General features: G+C 41.3%; 1 protein-coding gene across 4 annotated transcripts in view; it reads left to right on the forward strand.

Moving 5' to 3' along the window:
* The first annotated feature begins 9,180 nt into the window (after window positions 1–9,180).
* kbtbd8 (kelch repeat and BTB (POZ) domain containing 8) overlaps window positions 9,181–21,882 on the forward strand; it is a 49,313-nt gene continuing 36,611 nt past the window's right edge. For 2 of the 4 annotated variants that reach the window (XM_060835203.1, XM_060835204.1), the window contains exons 1-2: window positions 9,181–9,230; window positions 21,099–21,217. Coding sequence is in view for 1 of the 4 variants with exons in the window: in XM_060835201.1 (XP_060691184.1) it covers window positions 9,215–9,230 (16 nt within the window). In the remaining 3 variants the exon portion in view is untranslated. The other 2 variants (XM_060835201.1, XM_060835205.1) reach the window with 2 other exon arrangements.

Raw genomic sequence — 21,882 nt, forward strand, 5'->3', positions numbered from 1 at the left:
AGCAGAATTAACACATTAAATACATAGAAATAAGTGGAGCAAATTCAACCACCACATTGTACGGTGACTCCTTTCACAGTGTTATGTTTCACTCATGCAACACATCGCTTTCACAAAATCATCATAAAAGTGAAGATTTAAAAAAAATGTAAGATTTCACAATTTGATCTGTCTTTTAGACTCAGCCTATTAGAATCATAGAATCTGCACAATGTGGACTTAAGTACCATTCACAATGATGGGGCTATGATGACTTAGGGTCTCTAGGGAGTGAGATCTAACATCTGGTCCTCCTCAAAGTCACTGTGACAATGTCTATCATATCAATGCAGACAGTAACTAGCTGCAATAAGCTGATTATTGTTGAATACAGGAGTGTCTTCTAGCTAAACTAGTAAGTGTTTTTCATCCAACATACTAGGCCAAGCAAGCAGCTTTGACATAGGGTCAATTAGACTCAAAATGTCAGCTCTTTGCTCTCCTTACAGCTGTTGCCAGACCTGCTGAGACTTTCCAGCATTTTCTCTTTTGGTTTCCGACTCCAGCATCCACAGTAATTTGCTTTTATTTAAGCAGTGTGGATGCTTACACTTAAAGAGAATGTTAACAGAAAATCTACCACATAATGAGGAGCAGACTTGATTGAGCTACACATACAACTGTTGCCCTCTATCAGAGGGAGCAAGAAGTAAATTCAGTTTTTTTATTGAATAGCCAATAACTTACACCATAACATATTTCCCAACTGCAGAAACTGCTAGTCTCCACATTTCAATCTCAGGAACTGTTCACTTTCATCTGCCTTCACTGATCCTGGCAACAGTTCCTCCTTTATAATTTTCACCACAGGTAACCCTGAAAGGTACAGCAAGAAGCTGAAATGCAGGTCTGCAGCCCACCTTACAGTATATTTCACCTATTTAAATATTTTGTATGTTGGCAGGTGGATTGGATGAGAGGCAAAAAGAGAATCTATGACAGTGATTTTATGGTGGAGAAGCAGCATAAGCTTCTAGACCATATTTCTGCCAATAAAGTTATAAGTTCATTTTGAGTAGTGGAAAATCTGGTGAAATTCATCCGTTGAGAATATAAGGTTTAAGTTTTTCTGAATATATTTCTTTGAAAAGACTGAGAAAAGAGTCACTGTAACCATGTTACAGGTCATATAAAATGAAGAGAAATAAAAAGTTTTGTAGTCTGTAATTAGGAGAAGTTGTGCTGGAGTCTTATTAATAATGGCAGCAACTTTGAATCATTTAATACATCCACAGTTCTTTATCATATTAATGGTCATGTCTCTGTTGATTCTAGCAAAAGCACCTAGGGAGTTGGGGGTGGGGTGGGCGTATGGAGTGTGGGGAGGGGAATACGAGACACTAAATTGTGACTGAAAACTTTACAATTCTCTAGAAAAACAGGGTAGATAAATGTCAGTCCTCGCCATCAGTCAGAGGATTGAATATACATTTTGTAAGAACAAGACCTTTGCTTTAAAAGACGACTTATTCAGCAAAGGTCATGCATATGGATAATACTCAGACTAAAATGAGTTAATAACATCTTTGAAACAAACTAGCTTATTTAATTACAGATTTGCTGCCACTTTACATGATTCAAATACAAACAATGCAATGGTGCATAACTGGAGCTCTCTTGAGACTGTCAATTCAAAATGTATGGCATGAGCCAATTTTTAAAATTAGCATATTAAACACATCCATCATAAGCCAGCTATATTATTAATTTAAATCTGATGTCCCACTGATGTCTACATATAACTAATTTGTCAGACTTTTGGGTCATGCAGTGAAATGTCTATTCATTTTCTTTGTAAGTGCTTAATTCACCTGTACTTGTATTAGTTTAAGACTATCGTCTCTGTAATTTAATGAATGTCACAAATGTTTCATTATTTTGTCAAAATTTCTTGTATTTGTATTTATTTTAACTGCGGTCATGAAACATTGGTTATTGTGAAGTATTCAGCTGAACACTTAGAGAAATTTTATTTTTACTGATCTTTAAGTAATGAAAGAAAGTCTGTTGCATTTTCATAGAGCCTTTCACAAACTCAGGATGTTCCAAATGTTTTATCCAATTAAGTACTTTTGAAGTAATCACTGTTGTACCTTGATTACAGAAATAGATTATTAGAATGTTAGAATTTCTAACTATTGGTCCATAAATTTGCTTGGATCTGTCTTATTGGGTGCACCCAAAATGTTCTTATATTACATCTCATTTAAATAAGATGAGTGAGTGTGGACAGCTATTGGACAATTTCAGGCAGTTACAGACAGGGAGACTAAGAATTTCAGGTTGCATGTTAAGTGATTCCCAGGGAAGAGAAAGAAAGGCGGGCAACTGGGAGGGAAGAAATTTGAAATGAAGGAAATCAGGAGGGAGAGGAGACAATGGAAGATCAGCAATGCTCTGGAAATCAACAGCAAAACTAGAAGAAACACTCCTGCAACTTTTACTCCTGTGGAGATATCTATTTTGAATAAATACACCTTTTAACAAGAGCTGTCCAATAGTTCCGTTAAGGAGCACTTGTTAGACCACACATAGCCTATGTTTCCTGAAAATCAAATGGCCCATTTTATTTGAAAGTAACCTCTTTGGATATGTTGTGACACACCTCCATGGTCATAACATCCTGACATAGGGTGAACCCAACCTTTCGGGGCAAAGGTATGGATACCTAATCTTTCACAGGGTGCTTCAAACCACTTCATTTTAGATGTAAAGAGTCTATTGCCCATTTCAGAATAAAAAGCTTGAATGTAATTTTGCCTATTTTCATAATAGTGTGCTTCCTACCTATTCTATTAGAGGTTTAGGTTTCACACTTGCATTTGGCCACCAGATGCTGTACCCAATTTTACATAGTTGACCAACAGAAATGACTTTGATGGTCATGCATTGGCAACTAGTTTGAAGGATAAATGTGCTAGTTTAGGTCAAGAGTTCCTTGTGTGGAGGCTAAACCAGGAAGGAATGTTGTGTTTATTAGGGAATTAGTTGTGTTTAGCAACAATTCAGCTATTTTCCTCATCAATTGCTGGTACTACTAGGGGCTTATGCTGTATTTAGTGCAGTCTCCAAAAATGTGAAGTATTTATTCACCACAAAATATGATGCAAATTAACATTGGGGCACTGACAGAGCAATCATGAAATAACAATGACATAGTTCAAAGTTAGGGTACTGTGCACAATGAATGGGGATTTCAAGGTGAAAATATTCCAATTACCTTACAATTCCTGGCCTTTTGCTTGTGGAGATCACAAGGAAAGTTGATAATTATGAAATAATTTTGATGAGTTGATACACTACGTTATTTGGAACAGAAATATTGCAGTCATAGTATGTTGTTGATGGGGAGAATGGATATTGAGTCCAGTGAAAGTGCTCAAGCGATCTGATCTGTCCTAGGTGATGTTAACTATTTTTATAATTATCATGGCAAATGATGATTAGTCCATCAAACTGTTGATGAAAGTTGAAGATTACGAAACAAAAATATTATGGATGCTAGAATATTCAGTGGGTCATGCTACTTCTGCTGAAAGAAAAACAGAGTTAACATTTTGGGTCTGTTGCCATATATCAGAACTGAAGATTGTGGAGCGGCTTTAATTACAGGGCATGAGCTATTCCACATATGATCCAAGTCTCTGCTTGCAGTTACAGAAGGTGGACTCCTACTTGGGTTTCTGTGACGTAGGCTATGGGTGAGATTTGTGACAAAATAATGATGATAGGATTGACCAGACCTATCTTAATGTCAGGAGTATCTTTTATGCATTTTCTGCATGTGAGGTGCTTCTCACTAGGAGACAATAGGGACTGCTGATGCTGGAGAAGTCAGAATTGATAAAGTGTGCCGTTGGAAAAGGTGCAGTAGGCCAGGCAAAATCCAAGAAGCAGGAGAATCGACATTTTGGGCAACCCTTCTTCAGGTCTGGGGAAAAGGAAGGGCATTGAGAGTTAAATCGGGGGAAGGGGAGGGACTAGGGGAAAACTGGGTGATTAGTAGACGAAATTGGGAAGTGATAAGGATAGGTCAGTGGGAAGAGTGGAGATGATAGGCAGGAAGGAAGATGGATAGGTAGGTCAGGTCAAGAAAGTGGATATGAGTTGAAGTGTTGGATCTGGGATGGGGTAGGGGGAGGAAAGATTTCAAAACTGATGATGTGTCATTGTAAGCTCCTGAGGTGGAAGATTGGGTGTTCCTCCTCCAGTTTGCATGTGGCCTTGTGTAGGCGAGAAGGCCCAGATGGACAGTTCCTTAGGGGAGTGGGAAGGAAGGTTGAAGTGGATGGCCATGGAATGTGGAGATGGTTGGTGCTTATGGACTAGAGGTATTCCCTGAACCATTCCATGAGTTTGAGCTTGGTGCCTCTGAAGTAGAGGAGACCACATCGAGAGCACTGCATACAATAGATGAGGTTGGAGGATGTACAAATAAATGTCTGCTGGATTCAAAAGGATCATTGGAGGCCTAGGGCAGAGGTGAGGGGGGGAAGTGTTGGCTTAGGTTTTGCACCTCTTATGGCAGCAAGGGAAGGTACCAGGAGTGGAGAGGAGGTTAGTGAGGCTTGTGGACCTAACAAGGAGTCACAGAGGTGGAAAGTTGCCAGTTAATGAGTTTGTAGCTTGTTAAATGCCATTTTAACATTGCAACTCACCTCATTAATATCCAGCTTACCAAATATGCTAAATAAGCTGGATGTTGAGAATTCTCGACATGCAAGTCAGAGCAACTTCAGCTCACTGCTGTCTTTGACCAGCTTCCATTTTGCTTAGCAACCAGCAGCATCTCGGGGCATGATCAGTGGGCACCACCTGCATGACCTCTTGTTCCATGGACATTGGCATCTAACATTTGCCAACCCCATATAACCATTGTGGCATCTCTTCAATCCACTTGCAGGCTGTTTAGGAAATATAGACTTGCATTGCAGGGCACCCTGGCATTGAAGGGCTGCTGCAAAGACACTTTGCACACAAGTGCTAGTACCCAACTCATGGATTGAATGAGCTTGCACCTCAGCACTGTTTGCTTATTCTCTTACTGCTTGCTCACTTCGCACTTACCTGCATGCTTACCTGGTCATATTCCACAATACCAGTTAGAGAGCTGGTGCTTCAGCTAGAGCCAAATGCTATCAATAATAATATACTGATGTGCTCTTTAGCTCAGATGCATCAGCAAGCTGCTGGTTATGCTCATCTGTAAGGATTTGTTGGGAGGGCGGAGTTACCATCGAGATGCAAATACACTGAATGTGTATTCAGCTGAAAGGCCATGTTGGTAACTGGGTGGAACTCATCCTGAGGCCAGTCAAGCAGTTTCTGCTTTCTATTGAGGGTCTCTGTATTGACAGTCATAGACACAGTCAGTACAGATTTTGTAAAGGGAAACCATGCTTGAGAAATCTACTGGAATCTTTCAAGGATGCAACCAGTACAGTTGTTGAGAGAAGAAGACTTTCAATAGGTTCAAAGTCTGTGAGAACACATAACCTCAACACCAAGGAGAGGGATGCACTAAAATCACTAAGAAACGATAAGAACATAATCATACTACCAGCCAGAAACTAAAGACATACTACTAAAGACAGAATGACGGTCATCCTGGACAAAGCGGACTACATCCAAAAAGCGCAACAGCTACTTGCAGATACCAATACCTACCAAAAGAGGGAGTTTGACCCCACCCCACAGCTCACCAATAGGATAACAACACACTAAGGAACCTACAAAAAAATGGACAGATAACCAGGTTTGACCTACAAAGAACAAAACCTGAAAGCAACAACACCCCCAGATTCTATGGACTACCTAAAGTGCACAAACCAGACATCCCACTCAGACCCATAGGATCACTACCAGGGACACCATCACGCAAACTGGCTAAAGAACTACAGCAGAAACTGAAACACCTGATCAGCAGATCCAGACACTCTATACAATCCACACAGGAATTCTTGGACATCATCAGAAATATACACATAGACAAGGAAGAAACCATGGTCTCATTCGATGTAACAGCACTGTTCACCTCTATCAACAAAACTCTATCCAGAGAAACAATAGCCAACCTGCTGGACATACAGAATAGACAACAGGATATTGAACCTATCAACAAAGATGGCATACTCAAACTACTGGACCTGTGCCTCACAACACACTTCACATTCAACAACCAAATATTTGAACAAATCAACGGCACACCCATGGGCTCACCCATCTCTGGACTCATAGCAGAAGCGGCAAAGCAAAGATTAGAACAAACAGTCTTACTGCAAATTCAACCCAAACTCTGGGTCAGATATGTGGATGACACCTTTGTAATCATTATAAACACAGAAATAGAGAACACACATCGGGTCATCAACGCCACACTCACAGGAATCCGATTCACTAGAGAGGAAGAAAAGGACAACCAACTCCCATTCCTAGACGTGATGGTACAGAGAACACCGAACGGAGAATTCACCACAAAGGTATACAGGAAAGCCACACGTACAGACCAAGTCCTAAACTACGAAAGCAACCACACACAAAAGAAGTTGCATCAAGACACTAAAGGGCCACAACACACTGCAGTATACCAGAACTGCAAAAAGAGGAAGAAGAACACCTTCTTCACCAAAAACGGATACCCGCATAATTTCATCAACAGATGCTTAAGGGAAAGACAACGGAATGAGGACATGCCGCAACCCAAATGACTATCCACATTACCATACATTAAGAGCATTTCTGAACTGACAGCCAGACTATTGCGACCACTAGGACTCATAACAGCACACAAACCAACAGCCACTCTCAGACAACAACTCACCAGAATGAAGGACCCAATACCCAGCATGAGCAAAACCAATGTAGTGTAAAAAGTCCCATGCAAGGACTGCACAAAACACTACATAGGACAAACAGGAAGACAGCTAATGATCTGCATCCATGAACACCAATTAGCCACGAAACGAGACGACCAGCTATCCTTAGTAGCCACACACGCAGATGACAAGCAACATGAATTCGACTGGGACAACACTACTATTATAGGACAAGCCAAACAGAGAACAGCCAGGGAATTCCTAGAGGCATGGCACTCATCCACAGATTCAATCAATAAGCACATTGACCTGGACCCAATATACTGGCCACTGCAGCGGACAGCTGGAACAGACAACCGGAAGCGGCAGATTCAAACCACTACAAATGCCGGAGGAAAGATCACAGAAGCGCTTCACAGGAGGCTCCCAAGCACTGAGGATGTCCCTAGACAGGGGACGAAACGTCTGCAACACAAATTCCCAGCTCGGCAAACAGAACCACAACAGCTTTCAAAAAGGTCTCACGTAAGAGATTAGCATGCAAAATTAAAGCACATAGGATTGGAGGTGGTGTACTGAAACGAATAGAGAATTGTTTGGCAGATTGGAAACAAAGAGTTGAAATAAAAAGGTCCTTTTCCAAGTGGCAGGTACTTACTCATGGGGTATCACAGAGATCAGTGCTTGCACCCAATTATTCATAATATGCATTAATGATTTAGATGAGAGAACTAAATATAATATATCTAAATGTGTAGATGACACAAAGCTGGTAGAGAAGGTGAACTGCAAGTAGGACGCAGGCATGATGAATGAAGGACTGATGTATGAAGAGAAACTGGTTCAGTTAGCATTATATTCACTGGAGTTTGGAAGAACAAGCAGATCTTCATAGAAGCTTATAGAATTCTAACAGGACTATACTGCATAAATGCAAGAAGACTACTCCTGATGTTCATCCCTCCAGGGAGTCCAGAAACAAGGGTCAAAGTTTAAGGATACAGGGTAGGCCACTTAGAACTGATATGAGGAGAAATTCAATCACTCAGAGATTGGTGAGCCTGTGGAATTCTTTGCCACAGAAAGCAATTGAGGCTAAAACATTGAATGTTTCCAAGAAGGAGTTACAAATTGTTCTTAGGGTTAAAAGGGTAAAAGGACATGGGGAAGATGCAGGAATAAAATACTGAATTAGACAATTAGCCCTGAATCATATAGAATGGCTGAGCAGTGTCAAAAGGCTGAATGGCCTACACCTGCTCCTTTTTGCTATGTTCCTAAGTTATTTCAAACTCAATCTAGGAGTTAGTCATGGTCATTCATCCACTTGAGCTGGACATTGTCAGAGAATATATCTGAATACTGACTGGGAGTGGACAACTGTGCTGTACGGTCAGCATTAGTTATCAAGGAATTGCAAAGCACCATGTGGTGGGTCTCTACATGTTGGCTGCCTGGGCACAGTGAAATAAAAAGGGGGATGCAGTTTCTGAGGTGGGAGGCAACAAAACAGAGCCCAGACTACAATGAGCTGTGTCTGTGTCACCTCATCCTCTTATTGCACAATCCTACTTTCTCAGGAGGCAGTCTGGTGAATCATCACTGCACACCCTCTACAGCGTGTGTATCCTTCTTTCGGGATTGAAGACCAAAAACGCACATCCAGTGTTCCAGCTGTCCTTACATCAACACTCTGTACAATTGGATTAGGACACCTTTAGTCTTGTATTTAGAGGAAAATACTGCAGACGCTATAAACCTGAAATAAAAACTGAAAATGCCAGTGAGACTCAACAGGTCAAAGAGAAAATTTAAATAAAAGTTAGTGTCGAGTCGTGTGCATTTCTTTTTCTGGCTTTATTCTTGTACTCAAGCCTTCATCCAAAGAGCTCCGGGCGAGTGAGACTATCTCAACTCCTCTTGCAGAGAGCTGGTGCTTAGATGGACACTCCATAGTCTGTCTCTATGTATGCTGTAACATTTCCAGGATCCCAAATGATGACAGTGGGATCTATAGATCCTTCCACACCTACATATCCTGCAGGAAAAGACAGCTGCGGTGGTGACCCGTCAGGTTTAAAATGCACCCTCAAGTCAGCTGAGGTGCTGGGGCGAGGGGAAGGAGAGAGTGCACTCACGGCTCCAGCTTATCTGACTGACAGCTGCGGGCGCGCGGTGCCGCACGGGCATGAGGCGTGCACACCCGCCGGTCCGCGGACGGGTGGGCGAGCACGTGCGCGCCCCCCGCGCCTGCACGCACCGCTCGCGCTGATTGGCGGTTGCCGTTGCCGGGCGCGCGGGTGCAGCAGGAAGGGGAGGGTGGGGAAGGCCGCTCGCCGTTATTCGCAGGCGGTGGTAGAATGGCTGCAGCAGCGGGTCAGTAAGTTGGGCCTCTCCGCCGGTTCGGTATTCGGAAGCGAGGTGTGTGGATGGGACTGAAGGAAGGGGGGAGGGGGTGGCGGACGGATAGCCAGCCAGCGTCAGTGGTTGGGATCGACCGAGAGCGACTTGTTAAATACCGGCCTGGGAACCTGAGGCTGTGGGAGCGAGTTGGGGGGTGGATGGGGAAACAATGGGCCGCCGGTTAGAGGCTGGGCTGGGCTAGCTCAGGGCTTCAGGGGCTTTGAGAAACTGGGTAGGCCCTGTCCCTGAGGAACCGGCTATTCGCACCTCCTTGGTAACTTCTGCCTTTTTAAAATATTCTCTCTCTCTCTTACTCTTACTCACACTCTCACACACTTTAAGAGAAGTATTTTCCATGTCGTTGCTTTGTTTGATCATTCCCCTTGAGATTTCTGTCAGGGGGAACCTTTCTTGTCAGGGTCGAAACAATTGTTCTACTTTCAAACTCATTCGTTTCATTTCAAGAGAAATTATTTTTCAGTAAAGCTCAATAGTGTTATACTTGTATTCTACTCTTTGCATCAGATAAGTATTAAAGTTTCAGTCGACTTGGTTAGGTGGTGATGGGTAAAGGCTTGAGTACTTCTGGTACGATACCCGGTGCTACTTTAGGAGATAAATTGAGTACTTTAACTGGAATAGTAGCAACGTCCTTGCCTTTCTTGGTTACTAGACTGTATCTCAATATCTTTTAGATGTGAATTTGTGTTTACGGTAGGAGTTACTGTATTTAAATGTAATTTCATACATATTGTGTATGAAATATTAAAGTGTTGTCATTTTCATTTGGAAGAAAGTTGAGGGGTGAGTTGTAGTTCTATAGTAGACCAGATAATCAGTTCACAGGATATCTAGCTGAAAATGTGTTGCTAGTCAAAGCACAGCAGGCCAGGCAGCATCTCAGGAATAGAGAATTCGACGACCTCATTTTTTACTCCCAGGATATCTACTTGATTTCTGGTAATTTGATGTGTGTGTGGAAACAGGCCCTTTGAGCCAACAAGTCCACACCGACCCTCCAAAGAGCAACCCACCCTGACCCATTCCCCTATATTTACCCTTTACTCTTTCACCTAACACTACGGGCAATTTAGCATGGCCAGTTCACCAAACCTGCACATTTTGGACTGTGGGAGGAAACCTGAGCACCCGAACCAGACACTGGGAGAATGTGCAAACTCCACGTGGACAGTTGCCTGAGATGGGAATTGAACCCAGGTCTCTGGTGCTGTGAGGCAGCAGTGCTAACCACTGTGCTGCCCAACCCTGGGGTTGAATTCTAAATGGGTATACTCTACTCAAAGATCAGAGATGGTGACTTATGAGACTAAGCAAGTAAATTTGGTTGCTTGTTTATCATATCTGCACAGTGGTATATTGTCAAGAGGAATTGTCGTGGAAATTTTCACATTGACTCTGGAACCCATGAAGTCACATGGCTTTAGATGAAACATGGGCAGGGAAACTTTCAGATTTCTTTACTTTCTGCACCTTTGATTGGATCTGTAATCCTTCATGTTGAGCATAAGTTGGGAGAAGCACTGAGGGTGGCAAGCAAACTGAATGTCAATTGGATGTAGAATTTTAATGTCCATCACCAAGAGTGACTTGAAAGCACCACCATTCACCTAGCTGACAGTCCTAATGGAGACTGCTGTGTGTGTGGCAAGTGTGAGGGAGTTAGCACGAAGGCAAACATAACCCCATCCATTCTTCTGCATTTGTGTTTGACAGTATTGGCAGGGGTAAGAATAATAATTCCTTGTGGTGACACATTGAGGATGCCTTCCATTGTACAATAAATCGGGTAATTTTCAACATCTAGCAATTCAAAACGAAGCATCCATGAGGCATAGTGGATCATGAGCAAGAGCATAATTGTTTTCAACCACAGTTTGTAACTATGTGCCCTTCATATTCTGCATTAAATTACCACCAAGCCAGTCAAATGATAACGCATCCACACATGACTGTTTGCATGTCAGACAGCAGAGGTAATATGTAACAGACATGGCTAAGAGCTCCTGCAACTAATGGATCAGATGTGAGCTCTGTGTTACTGCCACATCTCAGTGGACCATTAAACAATTGACCAGAAGAAGAGGCTCCACAAATATTCCCATCTGCAGTGATAGGCAAACCCAAAATATCATTACAAAAATCAAGGCAAAAGCATCTGTGTAATATTCAGCCAGAAGTACTGAGTGGATGATCCATCTTGGTCTTCTCAGTTTCCAAGCATTTACCCATTCCTAGCCTTTAGCCAATTTGACTTGCTCCTTGTGGTATCAAGAAATGTTTGAAAATACTGGACAGCAAAGCAATGGGCTCTTAAAATGTTCTGTCACTAGTACTGGGCACTTGTGTTAGAGAACCAGTATGACCCCTAAACCAGCAAATCCATTACAGCTGCAATGCTGGCACTTACCTGCCAATGTGATGTCCACATAAAGCTGGTCAAACCCAGCCTATTCAATTATAACTGTTACAGTCTACACTCGTTCATAAAGATATACAGCATTAGATACAGACTCTTCAGTTCAATCCATACTGACTAGATATCGTATATAAATCTAGTTCCGTTTTCCAGTATTTGGCCCATCAGCAAAGTGATGAGTTGCGGATGTCAACAATTCTATCTAGCAGCACTTGCTCAGCGATAGCCTTACTGCTGTTCAGATTAATTTCTACTGATGATACTCAGCTCCTGACCTCATTGCAACCTTCGTCTAAATACTTACAAAAGAGCTGAACTCCAGAGGTGAGTGTGACTACCCTTGGTGTCAATTTGGTTTTAAGGTGTGTTAACAAAACCAATGTTATTAGAAATTGGGAAATTCTCCACTGGTTGTGATGATTAGACATCAATCATGTTAGTTCCAGGACATTACTGCATGAATTCCTTAAGGTAGATATTTTCTCATCAATCTGTTCAGAGTTGTTATTTCATACTTCTGGATCAGATAGGACTTGAAACCAGCACCTCTGGCCCAGAAGTAGCAACAATACCACTGTCACAAGAGCAATCGTTATTCGCGGCAAAATTAATGCAACCACCAATAATGCTGTCATGTGGCAATTAATAATAACAACTCATCGATGTTCAATGCCTTCTGTAAGGATTACCCTGTTTCGTTACAGACCTGGCTCAAACACTGACTGAGACTACCTCTTGACAACCTGGCAGCCTTTGTACTGTTTCAAAAAAAAATGAGATCTTGGGAAAACTCCAGTGGCTCGAGTCATATTAACGTAAAAGATGGTAGTTGTGGTTGTTGAATCCAGCCATTATCCTAAGCCCAGTGGTCTTATGAGCTTTATCAATAACCTCTGTCAGGTCAGCAGTAGTGATGATTTTTATACTGATTTTATTTACAACTCTGCAATAAATTAAATGTTAAGTAAAAAGCAACAGTTGTGCCACAGAAGTGCAAGCTAATGACCATCTTCAACAAGAGAGTCTTAGGTACTTTCTCTGATATTACCATTCAATGATATTACCAATGATATTATGCCATCTTCAACCTCTTGGGTTTATTATTGACTAGAAACCTAACTGAACTAACCTCCATACTGTGGGTACCAGTAAAGGTTAAATATTGAGTATTCTGCAGTGTGATTCATCTGATTTTCAAAAGCCTTTTCACTGTAGATAAGTCTGGTAGAAAATGTTACACTCACCTGGTGGAGTGGTGCCCTCATGACACTTGAGCACAACACCATCCAGAATAAAGCAGCCCAATTGATTGGCATTTATCCACTAGGTTTAAGCATTTTTCCCCCTCTGATACAAGTGCACAATGGTAGCATTGTGTGCCAACTGCCATACTATATTACAATAATTCATTCTGGTTGCTTCCACAGTCCCTGTGGCCACTTCTACCCAGGCATGTAAGGACAATGGGCACATTGAAAACCATCAGCTGAAAATTGTCCTCCAAGTTGCATATCATTGCAACTTAGAATATATTCCCATTCCTTTACTGTTTGGGTGAAAACCAAGGAACTCCTATGTAGCAGCTAAGTGCATACACTATACAGATATTAGAGGTCCAAGAAAGCTGCTTAGCGTCAGCTTGTAGACAGTTAGAGATGAGCAGTGGCAAAGTTTATCCTTCAAGACGATAGACTCTCTTCTGCATTCCACGGTTTTTGTAAATATGCTAAAAATTTGTTTAGCGCTGTTTTGAAATGTTACATTTCATCTTCTGTCTTCATTCTGAAGCTTTCAACTATTGGATCCCTCTTCATCTATTCTGAGCTGTCCCTTCGAAACATTTGTTAATTCCTCCCTTACATTCTGTAGTAAACAGTCCAGTTTCTTTCAAGTTTTATAACTTGTATGTTTTTCCTACAATTCTGTCTTTGGGATCATCGAGCTTGCTCTGCAGAGTCGCATTCATTATCCGTAATTGTCTAACTATGGGATTCTAAATTTGAAGATCAACTGACTATTTTCTGAAAGATTACCAATTGTTAACTTTATATGCATACCTTGGATTTCTGTTTTACTGGCTTATGTGGCTATTCAAGGTTGTATGGTGAAAGGGGTCCTTCATCTTTCCCCACCTTAATTGACTGCAAATGTCTGAAGCATGTCAAGTGGACATTAGCTTGATAAATGTGGCAATAATAAAATTAATTAAAACTTAAGGATTGTAGTTCATGTGGTTTCAAGGTTGTGTAAGATGGTAGCTCCTGGATACCCTTGTGTTCTGGGTAAATATATCTGAAATAAGTGTTTGGAGTTTGAACTGCTCAGGACCGGAGAAGAGCTTACAGTGGCAGGGAGAAGATCCAGACATCAGGGTCCATGTAGGGTACCTGTGATGGAGTAAGCAGCATCTGGGCAGCTTTGCCCAGAGTTTGTCTACTCTGTTCGCTTTTTTAATTTTTTTTGTCTTTTTTAGTTTTGCTTAGTTTTTAGTTTAACTTCTGTGTTGCGGCAGAAGCTAAGTATCGAGAAAGATGATAGGAAGGCAGCTTCATTCACGTCTGGATTGGTTGCAGTAGCTGATGAGCCTCGAGCCGGACTCTGGTGAAAGGCAGCGAAGGGGCTGGTGAGCCCGCCATGGGACTCTGGCAGCAGCTCTGAGGAGGCAGCTGACAGAGGGTTGACCACGGGACCCAGTAATAGCTGCTACATTGGCAGAGGCATCATCAATGAGGTAGGCCCAACAGTGAAAACTCGTGCTTGAGGAATGGGAACTTTGTTGAGTCTGGCAATGTGGGCAGCAAAGTAGTGGTGGAAGAGTTATGAATTGTCTTTAAGCTTTTGTTTTTATTATTAATCTATTCCGAATGGTGAACTTGGAAGCTGTTCGCTATTTTACTGTATTTTTCTCAGTAAAATGCCCATGATAATAAAGTTATCTCGACCCAATGTCAATCCAACAGACCGATGGACTGACCAACAGAGGTGGAATTAGGAAAACCGCCGACTAGGCATTGATTTGCCAATAGAATCTCAATGGTAATAATCTTTGGACTATTACCTATGTTCTATGCAAATTGACATCATCTTAAAATCGCAAAAATGAATATGTCTCAAAGATTGGTGTGGGAGAAGTAGATTCTGTTTCAAACACCACTCTAGCAGAACCGCGGAAAGTAGTAACTGTACTGTGGGGATGGTCCATACGTGAACCTTGCTGGGACCAGTCTTCGTCCAAACCCCACAACAAAAGAAGTAGAGTGGGTTTTAAATTAAATAGTGGAAAGGGATCAAATATGGAAAGATGTGTTCTATGAAGGAGTAGAAGTATGTAGTAATGTGACCAGTGAAGGTCAGAGAATGGCAGGAAAGGGAATAAAAAAAGCGGAAGTAGACAAGATATCTAGACCAGATGTTGCAAACATAAAGGCTCTGTATTTGTCCATAACATTCATAGCAAAATAACCAAATTTGATATTTTTGAAGTACATCACATGATCTGATAGCTATTATGGAGACATGGCATTGTGTTGAAAGATCCTGGCTGTGGAGGGTACTTAACATTTGGAGAAAAATAAGAAGTTGGGTAAGGTGGAAGGGTGTTGAAAAATGTGATGCTGCAAAAACACAACAGGCCTTCTTCAGGAAGGGCTTATGCCCGAAACGTCGATTCTCCTGCTCCTCGGATGCTGCCTGGCCTGCTGTATTTTTCCAGCATCACGTTCTTCAACTCTGGTCTCCAGCATCTGCAGTCCTCACTTTCTGCTAAGGTGGAAGGGTTGCTCTGTTTATCAATGATGGCACTTTGTGTAGTCGTTGCAGGTGGCCTGCTTTTGTGAGATCAGGATTTGCTTTATGCTTGGGTGGAAATGTAGAATAAAGTCACCAATAGGATGGATTGATCGGCCACCCAACAGTAATTATAGTGTTGGACAAAATATATAAAAATATATATTATGTACTGGTGAATAACTGTTGCCTATAATCATGGGTGATTTAAATCTACAAAAAAACTGGAAAAAGCAGATTGCTGATAGTAGCTTGAATGAGGAGTTCATAGAATCCTTTCATTTGATTCCATGATGAGTAGAACTTTTCTGCCAGAGCTTGTCGGCACCATTAGTTTCATGTTTTTTTTTGTTTCTTTATTGTTTCTTTTCCTTCTCTTCTTGATGTCCTGAACTCGTGCCCTCAGTGCAGCATGACATAGAGTCATGGAGATGTACAGCATGGAAACAGACTCTTCGGTCCAACCCTCCATGCCAACCAGATATCCCAACCCAATCTAGTCCCACCTGCCAGCACCTGGCCCATATACCTCCAAACCCTTCCTATTCATATACCTGTCCAAATGCCTTTTAAATATTTCAACTGTACCAGCCTTCAACCACTTCCTCTGGCAGCTCATTCCATACACATACCATCCACTGTGTAAAAAGGTTGCCCCTTAGTGTCTTTTATATTTTCCCCTGTCACCCTAAACCTATGCTGTGGTTCTGGACTCCCCGCACCCAGGGAAAAGACTTTGTCGATTTACTCCAGGGAAAACAACCTTAGCCTGTTCAGCCTCTCCCTATAGCTCAAATCCTCCAATCCTTGTAAATCTTTTCTGAACCCTTTCAAGTTTCACAACATCTTTCCGATAGGAAGGAGACCAGAATTGCACGCAATATTTCAACAGTGGCCTAACCAATGTCCTGTACAGCCGCAACAGGACTTCCCCACTCCTTTACTCAATACTCTGACCAATGGAAGAAAGCATACCAAACGCTTTCTTCATTATCCTATCTACCTGCGACTCCACTTTCAAGGAGCTATGAACCTGTACTTCAAGGTCTCTTTATTCAGCAACACTCCCTAGGGCCTTACTGTTAAGTGTAAGTCCGACTAAGATTTGCTTTCCCAAAATGCAACATCTTGCATTTGTCTGAATTAATATTCCATCTGCCACTTCTCAGCCCATTGGCCCAGATCCTGTTGTAATCTGAGGTAACTTCCTTCGCTGTCCACTACACCTTCAATTTTGATGTCATCTGCAAACTTACTAACTGTACCTTTTGTGCTCGCATCCAAATCATTTATGTAAATGACAAAAGGTAGAGGACCACGCACCGATCCTTGCGGCACTCCACTGGTCACAGGCCTCCAGTCTGAAAAACAACCCTCTGTCTTCTATCTTTGAGCCAGTTCTGTATCCAAATGGTGAGTTCTCCCTTTATTCCATGAGATCTAACTTTGCTAACCAGTCTCCCATGGGAAACCTTGTCGAACACCTTACTGAAATCCATATACATCGCATCTACTGCTCTGCCCTCATCAATCCTCTTTGTTACTTGTTCAAAAAAACTCAATCAAGTTTGTGAGACATAATTTCCCACGCACAAGCCATGTTGACTATCCCTAATCAGTCCTTGCCTTTCCAAATACATGTATATCGTGTCCCTCAGGATTCCCTCCAACTAGCCCACCACCGATGTCAGGCTCACTGGCCTCTAGTTCCCTGGCTTGTCCTTACCACCCTTCTTAAACAGTGGCAACCTCCAGTCTTCCGGCACTTCACCTGTGACTCTCGGATACAAATATCTCAGCAAGAGGCCTAGCAATCACTTCTCTGGCATCCCACAGTTCTAGGATACACCCGATCAGGTCCTGAAGATTTATCCACCTTTATGTGTTTCAAGACACTCAGCACTTTCTTCTTTTGTAATATGGACATTTTGAAGGTATCACCAACTGTTTCACTACATTTTATATCTTCCATATCCTTTTTCACAGTAAATGCTGATGCAAAATACTCATTAAGTATCTCTCCCATTTACTGTGGCTCCACACACAGGTCACCTTGCTAATCTTTGAGGGGCCCTATTCTCTCCCTATTTACCTTTTTGTCCTTAATGTATTTGTAAAAACCCTTTGTATTCTCCTTAATTCTATTTGCCAAACCTATTTCATGTCCCCTTTTTGCCCTTCTGATTTCCCTCTTAAGTATACTTCTACAGCCTTTATACTGTTCTGAGGATTCACTCAACCTATCTTGTCTGTACCTGACATCTGCTTCCTTCCTTTTCTTTACCAAACCCTCAATTTCTTTAGTCACCCAGCATTCCCTATAGTTACCAGCCTTCCCTTTCACCCTTTCTCTGGATTCTTGTTACCTCATTTCTGAAGGCTTCCCATTTTCTAGCCATCCTTTCACCGGCGAACATCTGCCCATAATCAACTTTTGAAAGTTCATGCCTAATACCGTCCAAATTGGCCTTTCTCCAATTTAGAACTTCAACTTTTAGATCTGGTCTATCCTTTTCCATCACTATTTAAAATCTATTAGAATTATGGTCGCTGGCCCCAAAGTGCTCCCCCACTGACACCTCAGTCACCTGCCCTGTGCAATTTCCCAACAGTCGGTCAAATTTTTCACCTTCTCTAGTAGGTACATCCATCTACTGTATCAGAAAAATTTCTTGTATGCACTTAACAAATTCCTCCCCATCTAAACCCTTAACACTATAACTGTCCCAGTGTATGTTTGGAAATGATGGTCTCCCAGCATCCTGTGACAGTCTTTTGGGTCAGAAGGAGTATTATTCTGAATTTTTAAATTTTGTTATTTTCCTAACTTATTCCTTTGGTTTGTAATGGTGGACTTTTTATTTCTTTATTTTCCTAAGAACTTGTACTGAAGAATCTTTATCCGTAAGATTGCACCACAAGGGGCAAATTGTCAACTTTTCACTGCATTCACTTGAGTACATGTGGCAATAAAACCAATTCAATGCAATTTATGATGGTTTTGTTTATTTTGAGCAATGCATTCTCTTACCAAGAACACAGCAGATTTATCTAGACTAATTGTATTATGTGACAGGATTAATTAATGTCCTCGGAGTTAGAGCACAGAAAAAAGCCTTTTGGCCCATTATATCCACGCCAGTCAAAAATGACCACCTAATTATTCTAAACCCATTTCCCAACGAGGCCCATAGCCTTGTATGCCTTACCATGGCGAGTGAACATGTAAATATTTAAATGTTATGATAAGGCACCTCTAGGTAGCAGCAACCAGGATATGTTTCAGTTTTGCATCCAGTTTGAAAGGGAGAAGCTTGGGCTAGTCAAGAATTTTAAATATATTTAAGGGCATCAGTCTCAATTTGAAATCCGAACTAGCTGATGATAATTGGCGTACTAGACTTGGTGATGGACCAATGGCAATAGTGATGTACATTTAAAGGAATATTTCATAATGCTTAGAATAAGTATATTCTTTGAGATTCTGGAGAAAATTTATATGTTCCTACTATAAACAAAAATGCTAAAGAGAGGACCCAGCACTCATGGTTAACAAAAGTTAGGAAAAGCATCAAATTTAAGAACAAAGCATGATTGCACAAAGTTGAGTGCCTGTGTGAGATGATTGGTCGGAATATGTGGATGACTAAAAGGCAAACCCAAAATTAGAATTTGAGGGAAGCTAGCTAGGAATCTAAAAATGGACAACAAATGTTTGTAAGATATTCCAAAACTAAAATAGTAAGTAAAGTATGCCTTTCCTATAAAGGATATAGTAAACATTCCTGTACTACTTATAAGTCAGTAGGTGGAAGCAGGTCAGGAACTTGATGAAATAATAGTTGTAGGGAAACTACTGCAGTTGTGGACTAATAAAGATCCAGATGGGCAGCATCCTGTGGTCTTAAGAGGTGGCTAATGAACTAGTCATGCATGGGTGTTAATTTTCTAAAATACACTAAATTCAGGCACGTTTTTATCTAAATGAATAACAGACATAACTCCTCTATTCAAGAAAGGAGGAAGGCAAGAAGCAAGGTAGTTTGACTTTTTTTTATGGAAAAGGTGTTGGAATCAATCATGGTGTATAACTGTGCACTTAGAAAACTCGACGTTAGGGAAGAGTCAATTTATTGAAAGAGTAATAAACACTTTCAATGGCGATGTCTATAGATGTATTATATTTGGCTTTCCACAGGCATTCAATCAGGCACTGCAACAGTTTATTGCCAAAAATAAAAGCTTATGGTTTAGAGGGAATGTATTAGCAATATCGGAAGATTGACTAGATAGCCAGCCAGTATGTATAAATGAGTACTTATCTGATTGGCGAGATGTAAAACGTGGAATTCTCAATGTGTCCGCAAATTCGGCCTTTTACAATTTGGATCAATGACTTGAATGAAGGGAGTGAAGGCATGGTAGCTAAATTTGTCGTCAGCATCGAGATAGGAAAATATGTTGTGAAGGTGGCACAGTAATTAGCACTGTAGCGTCAGAATGCCAGGGACCTAGGTTTGATTTCTGCCTTAGGCAACTGCGTGGCGTTTGCATGTTCTCCCTGTTTCTGTGTGGGGTTCCTCTGGCTGCTCCTATTGTTCCCACACACCAAAGATGTGCAGGTTAGGTGGATTGGCCATGCCCTGTAGTGTTCAGGGATGTGCAGGCTGGCTGGTTTAACTATGGTAAATGTGGTGTTATGGGGATAGTATGGGATGCTGGACAAATGTTTGGTGTAGGTTTGATGTGCTGAATAAACTCAATCTGCACTGCAGTGATGCTATGATTCTGATAAGACCAGGATAATGCAGGTGGATTGAGATTGTTTGAGTGAAATCTGATAGATGGCACTTAGTATGTGGAAAATGTGAAGTTGTTCACTTGTGCATGATGAAAAAGACAAAAGTGTTACTTAAATAGTGAATGATTGCAGAGTTCTGAGGTACGGGGTGGGGTAGCTGTTGTGGTGCATGTGTGACAAAAATGTAGTATGCCAGAACAGCATGTAATCACAAAGGCTAATGGGATATTATCCTCTTTATTATGCAAGAATTTTATCTTTAAAAAATCATACTTTGTATAGGGCATTGGTGAGACCACGTCTATGTGGATGACTGCAGTTTTGGTCTCATTTAAGGAAGGATTTGATGCATTGGAGATGTTTCAGAGGCGGCTTACGAGGATATGTTGGAAAGTCTGGTTGTTTCTACTGGAGTTGAGAAGAATGAATGGCATGTATGCATAAGATTCTGAGTGGTCTTATGTTTGACAAGGAAAGAATATTAGTGGGTCAGTCCAGAGTTAGGTTGCACTTTTGCAATTGTGGGGCTCATCCTTTTAGGGGAGAATTATTTTTCTGGAAGAGGTTTGTGTGACTTTGGAACTCTGTCTCAGAGTGGTGTTGGCAGGTTCTTTGAATATTTTTAAGGCGGAGGGGCATAAATTCTTGTCGGGCAGGCATATTGATGGGAATGTGGAATTTGAAACATTGATTCTCCATTTTTTTATTGAATGATTGAGCAAATTCAAAGGTGAACAGCTATATTTCTTAAGTTTGTTTATGAAGTTTATAGCTTGAAATATTGAACACAACAGAAGGATTTCATTTGGCTCTTCAGGTTCATGGCCAAATTGGTGAATTTTATACAAAGGGAAGAATTACCTTTCTCAGCATTTGATTGGATGGATTGACCTCCTAATTGGCATATTTGTCAAGGCCCTCTACTTTAAGCATATGGTAAGCATTTTTGGTCATGCTATGTCCAAGATATTAAAGTGATTAGAATTTACCAAGCTATCTGTGTATTTTCACTCAATGTTGTAATCTAAGGCTTGAGAGGGCACTTATTGGAAGGAGATGCCTTAAAATCAATTGATGGTTAACTCCCATTGTACGCAATGGCTATGAGGATTAACTTGACAGAGTTGTTGGTTTATGCATAAGTACTGTTGTGTCAAGACCAACAGCATTCCAACCTGCTTGTGGTTGGAAAGGATCACACAACAAGACTTAATGTTTTAATAATTAAATATTTTAAAATGCTATTGACCAAATACTTTTCAATGCAACTTTTACCTCATGCATTTGAACAAAGAATGGTACAGGCCAGGAAGAGGTCCTTGGTCCACCAAGCCTGTGCTGACACATGACGCTTTTTCTCTAAATGGAAAACCCTTTTGCCTCCAAGCTGTCCACATCCCCCTCTTACCTGCCTATTCATGTATCTGTCAAGATGTCTCTTAAACATTGCTGTTGTATCTGCTTCTACATTCTCCTTTGACAGCACATTCCAGGCACTTACCACTCTGTGTTTTCAAGAAAAACTTGCCCCTTGCATTTCGTTTGAACTTTTCCCTTTTTATCTTAAACCTATGTCCCATAGTATTTCTATCTTGGGAAAA

This window comes from Hemiscyllium ocellatum, chromosome 14 (assembly GCF_020745735.1).
Source record: "Hemiscyllium ocellatum isolate sHemOce1 chromosome 14, sHemOce1.pat.X.cur, whole genome shotgun sequence".
In the NCBI taxonomy this organism is placed as follows: domain Eukaryota; kingdom Metazoa; phylum Chordata; class Chondrichthyes; order Orectolobiformes; family Hemiscylliidae; genus Hemiscyllium; species Hemiscyllium ocellatum.